This window comes from Ornithodoros turicata, chromosome 1, assembly GCF_037126465.1.
Source record: "Ornithodoros turicata isolate Travis chromosome 1, ASM3712646v1, whole genome shotgun sequence".
In the NCBI taxonomy this organism is placed as follows: Eukaryota; Metazoa; Arthropoda; class Arachnida; order Ixodida; family Argasidae; genus Ornithodoros; species Ornithodoros turicata.
The window spans coordinates 69,169,013-69,180,660 of record NC_088201.1 but is presented as its reverse complement, the minus strand read 5'-3'; the positions used below and the strand labels follow the sequence as shown (position 1 = coordinate 69,180,660).

At 47.0% G+C, this 11,648-nt stretch overlaps 1 protein-coding gene across 1 annotated transcript; it reads left to right on the top strand.

The window, feature by feature from the left end:
* The first annotated feature begins 8,274 nt into the window (after positions 1-8,274).
* LOC135367056 (uncharacterized) lies at positions 8,275-10,908 on the top strand. Its single transcript, XM_064600188.1, has one exon. The coding sequence runs from the start codon at positions 8,275-8,277 to the stop codon at positions 10,906-10,908; it is 2,634 nt and encodes an 877-aa protein (XP_064456258.1).
* Positions 10,909-11,648: the final 740 nt, after the last annotated feature.

Below are 11,648 nucleotides of genomic sequence, written 5' to 3'. Positions count from 1 at the left end.
CCCCGGATTGGCGGACAGGTATCACGTAATATTGAATTACTATTGATATTGAAGTAACGCATTTGAGACAGATGACTAATTGCTATTAGATACGTTTTGGAGAATGACACCAACCCTGAGCAGCTCGGTTTAAATGGGTGTAACAATGTATAACATATTTGTGATGTGCGCCATCTGTTGGGACCAAGCGAACCTCAACCTGCGTTTCTCTCTCTCCGCGTCTCCGTACATGTGACGAAGTAGACGACAGAGGCTCACCCGTGTTTACTCTTTCGCGCTCAGAAAGAACCGAACCTGTGCTTTTTGGTTTTCCTAGCTTCAGTATATAGTCCAGTACCCCTTCGCGTTTACGCGGGGTGCAAGCGGAGCCAATCAGTCGGCCTCTAGACGGGTGCCTCAGGCGTTACATACACATTCATTGTGACGGCGCGAGTAGAGTACGCCGTTTGCCGTTAGAGTAGAGTTCGCCGGTTTCATTGCTAGAGTATCTCGAAAGTGAAAGCTGTGAAAGTCGCTTTTCTATCGATGCCGTGTGGAAAATCTTGCATCCGACGATTTCTACGGACGTCTGGTTTGCGTTCTAGTGTTCCGGGAAAATGCGAAATTCAGGAACCGTGAACTACTCGAAGGAATTCAGGGCCACTTTTGGTTGCACCATCGAAGTCCACATTGGAGCCTCGATGGCCGCCGGCCAGCCTATAGTTGCTTGCGCTCTCCAGAGATGGCGCGCGAGTCGCCTGCTCCTTGTTGTTGCGCCTTGGAGTCCGCAAGCTTTGCTTGGCGCAGCAATCTTTGAAATTTCATTGCTAAAAAAAATACTCAATGCATAGTAGAGCCTTTGCGTATCTGAAGCATCCAAGAAGCAAGCTTTCAGAAAAAGATGCAGTTTTTAGTTTACTTTAATTCACTTTACAGTCCCTTTAAAAGTTGCAATTCATGACGTGGTTTTAAAGGGTTCCACATAGAGCGAATATTGAATATGCTTGTAAAATGCGGTTATTTCCAAAAATAAAATTACATAATTCACATAATTTTCCCTATATTCTTCTTTTGTGTTATGTCAAGTATACAGGGTGTCCCAGAAAACGTGTCATTGAATTATAGTAAAAAAACTACACCACCTAGAATCATGCGGTCAACGGCATTTGTTCTTATTAGGCTTTTGCCACCTCCTGATGTGAGTGTCATGTATCTTAAGTTTAATTATGTAAATATTTGCGAACTGAACTGGGAAATTTGCCAAGTAGAGGTCACTTTTTACCCCATCAATATGAAGAGCGTGCCGGATTCACTCAAATTCATGATAATTGACAGTGATATTCACGAGCTATCCCATCGGAAAAAAATAGTCGAATATCATGCTTTTCGGACCACCGGACCATAGCGCGCGATGACTTTTTGAGCGCAATCGCTCTCAGTGCGACGAAAGGAAGTTCCAAAGTGAGCCCACAGAGTGATAGTAGAAAAAGTAACAGTTCGTAAAATTCGGAGAGGGAAAGCATTATCCCAGCGATAGTCGGACGTGATAAGCCATACCTGTGTTATCTCTTTCTGCGATGCCGGAGTGGGCTGGGTTTCCAACCTCCTTTCGTCGGACTGACAAAGATTGCACTGAAAAATTAATCGCGCGCTATCCTGAGGGAGCTCCGTAGAGCATGATGTTCGGCTATTTTTTCCGATGGGATAGCTCCTGAATATCCCTCTCAATTATCATTAATTTGAGTAAATTAGACACGCTCTTCACATTGGTGGGGTAAAAAAGTGACATTTACTTGGCAAATTTCCGACTTAAGCGCGCAAAAATTTACATAATTAAACTTACGTTACACGACATTCACATGAGGAGGTTGCAAAAACATAGTAAGAACAAATGCCGTTGACCGCATGACTCTAGGTGGTGTAGCTTTTTTATTATAATTCAATGACACGTTTTCTGGGACATCCTGTGTACGTACACCCGTAGTGAAGTGGGTACGTGCCATGGAGTAGCTGGTCTCCATTTATGTGGAGACAATTTTCTCCTTTTTTCATAATCAATCAATCAACATAACGAAATGACAGAGCAGAGTGCTATTAGGATCACACACGAAGTGTTCTTGGAATTGTGAAGCTATTTTAGGATTTTGCTTACCCTAGGACATTGAAGTCTGTTGTATTACTCAACAGGTCTGACACATGGCGAATATCGCCTCTTTTGCCGGTGGAAATTGATGTTCTGAGGTCGGACCACAGAAGAAAGGACAACACAACACACAAGCCTCAAGTGCCTAAGAACAATGAATTGTTCATTCATCACTCATTCTTTCTCTTTTGCCGGCCTCCGTAGCTCAGTCGGTAGCGCGCTGCCCTTCTGAGCTCAAGATCGCGGGTTTGGTCGCGGCCTGAGGGCGGTATAGCACTGTGAGGGAGGTAAACATTGCTTCCACCACCGTGTTGAAGAGGCCCAGGTGGTGGAACATATCAGCTGTCATACCCTGGGGTGCAGATGTAGCCAAAGTGTAGGCAAACTCACCTTACGTGTAACTATACTGCAAATTAATAATTACTGTCACTTCATGAGCATGAAATTGATTTTTTTCTTCTTTGTGATTAGTAAACGTGTTCGTGTCGTCCCTCTGTGTGGCCAGGCTCAGGTTTTTACATTATGGAGTTCTTCCACCAGCCTTTTTTCCAGTCCTTCCACCAGCTGGCCTGTATATACGCCATCTTCTCTTCTTCTTTTGATATGTTTTCAACTCGATTTTCTCTCTCCACCTGGCGCTATCAAACGTTACGGTAAACACTGAATACATCGGCGCCTTGGAAAAAGAAGGTCGCACGTGGGCGTTATGTTACTCATCCAACTACGCCATTAGGGTTAGGCATTCGAGACAAAAGAAGAGGAGTTGCTCTCAATTGATGCCAACGCATGTGCGCAAAACAGGCGATCCACCCACGCAAGACACCCCACCTGGTTACGCGAGGTATCGTTCAGTCTTCACGCAACCTTTAGAATGACTGAGGAACTTTCTTACGGGCTTCGTCAACGATGTTGTCAAAGATGAGGCTGATATACTGTGGGTTACACGAAAACACGCAATACAGATAAATGAATATCGGCGTTGCATTTCATCCCATATCAGCGCCGTTTGCAGACACGAATTTGCAGTGGTCGGCCTATGGAACCGAGAAAGCAAGTGTAAAAATAAAATAGGACCCGCGCAGTTGGTTTCGCCACTGGGCGCTTCAAAACGAAGTATAGTGACTATGTAGGAGCGTAAAAGGTGGTGTCCGGACAAAAAGCGTATAAGCTGAGCTGAAGGTGCGATCGGAATAGTGCGTGCCTGAAATGCATGTAACTGGAATATTTCGTTTTGAAACAATTCGAAACATTAAAAAATGAATTTAATCGGATTTTGCAGTCGGCTGTGCGCTCCCGGCTGAATTCAGGCAACAATGTGCGGACCGACGTCACTGGAGTCGGTTATGAAGGCAGGCTGTCCATCACAAAATGCGGTCTTCCGACTCGCAATCTGCTGCTGAACAGTCGCTACAAACATATGTATGTGTTCATGCTTTCGATGGTATCGGATTGCAACCAGTCTGGCGACTCCGTCAGCTGAGCGATTGGGACTCTCGCCGGCAATGCCAATTATGTCAACGGAACAGCTGAATGGCCGTTTCAATCGTAAGATGGCAATTGGTTTGGAAGTCGATGTTTTTGATGTTTTATGAAAAAAACACAAACTAATTCTGCGAAACTTTTTTTGGTGTTTTCTTCTCCGAAGGCATCTCCAAGAGGATGTCACATTAACTTTAGAATTCCGGATTCCTCGCGGACACCACCTTTAAAGAATAGGAGCAGGAAGCTGGCTTCTCGAAGGCGGACGTGTCCAAGCACATTTTGAAGTACTGTAATATTATGGTACATCTATGGCAGATACACATTAACATGTCCTGAACGCTGCGTTCTCCAGGGAAAGGAAACGTTGAAACTACATATATATACATTACATTAGATTAGACAAGATAACTCACATCCACAATCCCATTTTTTTCTTTATCGCATCACCATCGCCAGATTAGACAACAAAGTACGGGATGGCTGGCCGGGAACCTATATATTGTTTCTTGCTTGTTTTTTGTTCCGTGTTAGCGCCGCGAAGCAACTGTGGCTATGAGCGGCGTACCGATGTGGAAAGATGGAGAAAGGACAGCAGGGAGGACTGGGGGACAAGGGGGTTAGTATGCGTCCTGGGCCAACTTCAGAGGGAAACGTGCCAATATTCATCTGGAAAGTCGAAACCTTGTGACGGTTTGAGGATTTGCTTCTGGGAGAGGTGAAATGGCTTTCCCGGGGGAGGCAACTGTAACACGATACGACCCGCCTTGCGCGAAGTTGCAGTGTCAAGGGGGCCATGAGGACTCGTCCGGCAAACGTTCGGCCACATGTTTTCGGGTGCTCCCGGTGTCCGGTTTCAACACAGCGTCCGCGAAGAGTGTCTAAAAATAAAGAGCAAAAAGAAAAGCCCGCGAAAACGAAGGAAGTGGCAGTGGGCGGTTGGTTCGGACACGGAAAGGAAGCATAGAGAACGCTGCGACTGATCGCCAGAACCGAGGTTCAGCGGCCAGTAAGTTGCTGTAGTTTTCTCCTGAATCGGCCACCGCCCCGTAATTCGAAGGACGTCATAACCCAGGACTGAGAATTCTTGGAGCAGCATCTCATCTTTTGTCGACGCCGGAATCTTCGCTTCAGCCAGTCATCGGCCCCTACGCTTCGGACGTGAATCTCGCCCCAAATCCAGGATCCATCGCTTTGTGACGAGAGACGACGCACTCGGTGAGAGCACTGACTTTGTCACCGTGCCGAGGTCCTCTTTAGGTTAGGGAACGCCATAGTAGATCTGTGTGAGCATTTTTATCGTCTATATCGTGTGTCGCATTTGCCACATTAAATGTTTGTTGTTTCTTTTGTGCTGAGTCTCTCTGCCTCTGCGGGTGCCCACGTTAGCGTTTCCCATCCCGTTGTGCTCCGTCTGCTCCAAAACCGGGAGGCGTCACAACCTATCGTGATGCTGTGTTACGCTGGCAGGTAAAATAAGCGACGTTCTTCGACGTCTTTATTAGCATTAGAGATGTAAACGCTAGAGAGAGAGAGAGAGAAAAAAACAAATCTGAACATTCTCAAAAGCTCTTCGTTGTCGACCTCTTCAATGGGCTCAGAGTGAAAAATAAAAAATAAATAAAAAAAACCAAAGAAGACTGCAAAGTTTCCGGACGAAATTTTTATCAGTATCATTTCGTTGTGCACTGTCAGCTTCGGTTTGAGTTTCACAAGGCTATAACATACTTCAAAGCGAAGCAGTAAAAGATTACTGTCGTCAGTTTCAGGTGGCACTTGTGTATTTTTCTGTATTATCCCTGTGAGTATAGCGAACTTTTGCAAAGCGGTTCGTCCGCGGGACACATGAACACTTCGAGACGTTTCACCACGTGCCAACCATCGACTTCAGGAAGAAGGTGAGCAGCGTGAAAGTACTGTAAAGTGTCCCACGGCTTACCTCATGCACCACGAGGCATCCCCTGCCCTGGCATGCAACTGCGTTATGCGACGAAATGGTCTCAATTCTGAAATGTGTATCCCAAAGAACGCAAAATGATCGCGGGGGTATACGACCGAAAACTGGGGTACGCGCACTCCAATCCCTGAGTGACAGAGTGCTTCGAGTTGGTGTGGCTTTACGCGAAACGCTACATTGTGCGGAATTTGTGCGAAATTGTGCAGAAACTTTGTCGTCTATGTCTGTTTTTGAATAACCTGCAGTGCTACGGAATAAATTTATGAACAGAGTATGAGAATATAAGCTGGCTGGTGTACACGTGTCTCATCTAATGTTACGCATGTAATGTGGCAGGGTACTGCTCTCCAGATGTGAATAACTCCATGTCACAATCACGACTTTTCTGTTGTTGTTGTTGTGAGAAAGGCAAGTATCTCCTTGAGTTTGAGGAGACACTGAAAGACAGTACAGGCCTAAAAAATAGCAAATAATACTTGCTTCATTGCTCGTTTTGAGTCTGTGCTGTGCTTTTTTCTTTCTTTCTTTCTTTATTTATTTCCAGAATACCGCCTCGTCCAGAATACGATTACGCCCCGTCTCTGGTCTTCCGCGACACCTCAAGATTAGGAAATGTTACCCTTCTCGTACGAATAAGAATGCTTGATGACATGGAATTCAAAGTAACATGGACACCGAAGCGCTATATACATTCCAGGATAAACTGTCAACAGAAAGAGGAAAGATGCCAGCAGCTCCAATTGGAGGTCAGGCTCGAGGAATTGAGACAGTCAACTAGTTGTTGTGACTAGTGAGGAAATCTCTCCGAGGGTGCTGGGGATCGTGCTAGACATGTAGCTCACAAAACGATTGTCTCGGCATTCTTGGCACTGGCGCATCCCACCGGTGAAAGTTCGCGAGAGGCCCCGCGTGAGGAGCTCGGAGCGAAAACAATAACACCACAGGTCATCTTACAAATGTGCGTCTCGAAGATCACGTCTCGGATGATGAACTCGAAGGAGGGCTGCTCTATTCAGTCACAATGATTAGAGCCTTCGAGCAACTAGCACAAAAAACGTACCCATACGCGCTCCGTTATTTCCTCGACTGAACGCATTATTGTTGCAAATCATTTGATACACCTCACACGGGATCAATGCTGTCATTAAGAAGGACAAGAAACGTCGTGAAGAAAAATAATAACGAAAGAATGAAGCACGAAATCAGAATAACTATTTAATACGTGAGCTTTCGGGCAGAGCCTGCCCTTCTTCAGACAAAAGAAGCAGTTAAAACATTGCTTATATATGGACTGGGATAAGTGAGAGAAGGAACCAAAGAATAAGAGAGAAGCAACGCAAGGATGAAATCACAAAGAACAAAACAAAAGGCTATGCATTGGACAGATATCTGACACCAACACCGTTGGAAGAAACGTACACCACTTTTTCCATTTGAATTTCAACTCAAACTCACTCGTTTGAATTTCTGCCGGCCGCGCTTGTCCGTTGAAAAAGAAGAAAACGGTTAAATACAAGTTGCCTACAGCTGATGCGAATGGCGTGAAAAAATTACTCGTGCATCCAAAAGTTGGAGAGTGTCATGTTATAAAAACAATGCAGACACACCAAAATAATGAAGGTAGGGGTTGGACAGTTTTTTTTTTCAATTATAGAATGCTAAGGTATAGGGGATGCATTATTGTGAATCAATCAATCAATGAAATTAACTAACCAAATGACAAGCATTTACCACAGTATTTTTGACTGTTGGAACAGGTGGCGAAATATCAACGTTCCTTTTCATCAGGTGGTAAAGAAACGCAGCATTATTACAAACCGCTCCAGAGAGTAATATCGCAGTTCTATAGGCGGATGCGTTCGGTTCGCTACAGTAAAGCGCGTTTTCCTTCTTTCCTTCCTTTTGCATATAGGCTGTGCATGAAGGTGTAGGGCGTTCTTGTTGGATCGGGTTACTGCGAGTAAGATGGAATATTTATGCTCCAGAATGGAGGATAACGGGAGCGGTTCTCGTTTGAGCCCGTGAAGATCGTTGCGCTCTATAGGAACTCAGACTTTCGCGACGGGAATACCGAGAGAGGTTCCTCAACGTGACAAAACAGAAACGAGAAACCCAGATACAGCCGGACATCTTGTGAGCTACCCAACGTATCGTATAGAAGGAACCCAGTGATCCCTTGTTTTGCTTGAACGAAGAATTGGATCGCATTAAATCAAATATACGAAAGAAGAGGGAGATGTTTGTACCGGTAAAATGGAGCCACCACCTTTAAGTGCAAGGCTGAGGCGCAGCGTAAGTTTTCAAAATGATCCCCGGCTGTCCGTGTGTTGAGAAAACAAGTGCAGATGGCCAAAAGGCCATGCATGTTGAGTGGACGCTCCCTTTCAAGGAACCCCACTGTGAGCTACGACGACGGTCGTCCTCGGCTGTAACCTGAGCCGACCCAAAGCAATGTCTTTTCTCCTCTAACGCTTTTCCGCTTTTTCCCGGTTTCTCTGTAAATAAAGTTAGTTGCATTTTGTTCTCGAACTGACTGCCTCGTCGCCTTCTTTCTTCGAGTTTTCAGCCGAACCCATCGAACGTTTAACTTGTAGAGAGGGAGATCTTCAATTTGTGCTACTTTCTCCTAATTTCTACTACATTTTGGTGCCGAAACCCGGGAAGCTGGAACTCTAACTGTGAACTGCGTCGACAGTCCTACGTGAATGCAACGAACATGGATCGCCTGAAAGTGAAACGTGCCAGCCGTCGTACACAAACAACGAAGCTCATCAACGACGCCACGGCTGCGCTGAACGATGGATCTACCAGATTGGATGTGATCAACAGCCTACTGGAACGACTCACAGTAAGTCACAGTGACTTGACTACTCTCAACAAAGAGATAGAACCGCATGTGCGAGAGGAGGAACTCGAAAGCGAGTACGTCACTGTGATGGACTATGAAGACAGAGCGACGGAAACGATTGCCAACCTGCGTTGGAGACTGTCGCAATCTCAGACGTCGCCGTCTCCATCGCAGCTTTCTAACGTACAGACAGACGTATCAAGAACGCCGCATGCCCCACGTCCTGGAGTGAAACTTCCTAAGCTTAGCCTACAGCAATTTCGTGGGGACCTCTCTGATTGGCAAGGGTTCTGGGAACAGTTCAGAACAACGGTTCACGACAACGAGGGGCTAAGCAAGATCGAAAAGTTCCACTATCTCCGTTCGCTATTGCATGGTCCAGCAGCTGGAGCTATCGCCGGCTTGCAGACATCGGAGGCATCATACGACGACGCGGTGGAAATCCTTTCACAGCGTTTTGGTGACCGCGGGCGGATAGAAAAACAATATCTCTCTAAGCTCCGCAACCTATCGGCCGTTACATCAGCAGATGACATATATGGACTGCGTAAGCTATACGACAACGTACAGATGAACGTCCGTGGTCTCCGATCCCTGGGAGTTTCCAGCGCGAACTATTCTGCTATGCTGTCTGAAATCCTATTGTCGTCACTCCCAACGGACATTGTGGTGGAATACCATCGCTCTACAAATCGTAAACAGCAGGACGAGGACAGCTCCGAATCGAACTCAACGCACGGCGCTTCGGACGCATCGACGGACGCCACATCCGAGGCCACGAGAGAACTAAACAATATACTTCGTTTCTTTCGGATCGAGGTAGAAAGTCGAGAACGCAGCGGATTGGCTCCTGATAGAAAGAAACCTTCCATAGCGCCCAAGAAACGACAGGGCTTCAACCACCGCAGTACGCCTTCGGCCGCGGTACTCCACAGCGCCTCAGTTCCTAAGTGCGGCTGCCTCTTTTGTTCGGATACTGCGCACACAACGGACAACTGTGCTGGACCACTTCCATTGGATCGGCGGAAGAAGAGGTTGGCTGATGATCGACGCTGTTTCCGGTGTACCAAGCGAGGTCACAATGCCAAAGAATGCCGAGGAAAAATGCATTGTCCGAAATGCGGTGGGAGGCATGCCGTGGCGATGTGCGACCCGTCCTGGACGCCTCCGAAGAAAAACGCTGACGGTGCAACAGCTACTATGCTGGCAGCTGAAGACACCCCTGCGGAGAGTAACACTGTGCTGCTGCAAACTTTCCGCAGTTGGGTCATGGGCGACCATAAATGCACGTACATACGGGGCGTAATTGATGGAGGCAGTCAGCAGACCTTTATCCGAAAAGATGTGGCCGACAAACTTCGCCTCAATGTGCTAGGCAACATCGCGGTGAGCCTTAACACTTTTGGCAGTACTACCGCCACCCAACAACGACAACGATGCAATGTAGTGGAAGTCCGGTTGCGGAGTCAGTTCGCACCAACGGAATTTACTGTGCAAGCTGTCACCGTACCCTTCATCTGTCGTGACATTTGCAAAACTGCAGTGGAAGACGAACTCGCTCGGGCCATACGTGCGGATGGTGGCTACATAGCTGACGAACTGCTGTTCCCCGACATACCCGCTGAGTCCGGTGTTTCTCTACTGTTGGGCTGCGATCAACTCTGGAATCTCACTACCGGAAAAATTAAACGCAGCACATTCACCGGAGGACTGGTTGCCATCGAGACAAGGCTGGGCTGGACTTTCCAGGGTCCCATGTCTACATATAGCTGCACATCAGACTCGAACGCTATGATTTGTGTGTTGAAGGCAGGAGTACACCTACAAGAGGAAAGAGCCACTTCGCTTCGCACCTTGCGGGAGCTGGAGGGCAGCGGTATTGCTGACGAACCCGAAAGCAACCGTGAAATCGACTACCGCGGATGCGACGACTTCCGGGAAAATGTCACAATGCAAGAGGGGCGATACGTAGTTGCACTGCCATGGAAGTCCGCTGAATGCCATCTTCATGACAACCGCAAGGTGGCCCAGAGCCGACTGGTGAGACTCGTACGGCGCTTGGAGAGGGAGAGAGCTCGCGATGACTACGATCTTCTTACCAACGCATCTACACCTGAGGAGGTGAAAAGCATCGTCGATTCGACGAACAGGATAATGAGCGCATCTGGAATGGAACTTAGAAAATGGGCATCGAACTTGACCGAACTACAAAACTGCTTCGATGACGATTTTTTGGAGGTCTCAGAAACACATCGGGCCATGACAACAGAAGAGGTAACGAGAATGCTGGGAATTACCTGGGATAGAACGGGAGACATGCTCAGCACCCTTACCCCATTGAAACAGACTTTGAAAGGAGATAAACAATTATCTCCTTTCGGGGGGGAGGATGTTGAGAAAACAAGTGCAGATGGCCAAAAGGCCATGCATGTTGAGTGGACGCTCCCTTTCAAGGAACCCCACTGTGAGCTACGACGACGGTCGTCCTCGGCTGTAACCTGAGCCGACCCAAAGCAATGTCTTTTCTCCTCTAACGCTTTTCCGCTTTTTCCCGGTTTCTCTGTAAATAAAGTTAGTTGCATTTTGTTCTCGAACTGACTGCCTCGTCGCCTTCTTTCTTCGAGTTTTCAGCCGAACCCATCGAACGTTTAACTTGTAGAGAGGGAGATCTTCAATTTGTGCTACTTTCTCCTAATTTCTACTACACGTGTACTTGAAACGAAGTCGAGAAACAAGTACGGGATTGTTGGGGAGGCTTGAGAAAATAGTTGGTGAACCACTACTGGTGAAAGAGGAGGGTGACGGGCGTCTAACACAGAAAGGCGGCTATACCATATATGGCTACGAAAAAATCTCTCCCTTTCGTCCTTTGAGACGACCTCCGGTGCCGTTTGCTAGTAGAAGCGTGGCGGAATCGCAATGACTGAACTGCTCCACACATCGAACATCGAGTACTCAAAAGAAGAATAACATCGTTGTCTCACATGTTTGCTGCCCCACAAAATATATATTCCGCCGGTGCTCCCTGCTCCAGTTCTGTGACTGATTTTAGCTGCATGTTCCCACACTTCTACTCTGCACATTTTGACGGTTGGAAATCACGCTCACGGTGAGAAGCAGAAGGAGGGGCCACGCTTCCCACATTATAAATAACACAAAGTAGAATTAACAGATGCATACCCTAGGTTTTGTGTTTCTGTGTCTCCATCACTCCCCGAGGTAATGAAAAATTTCACTACACG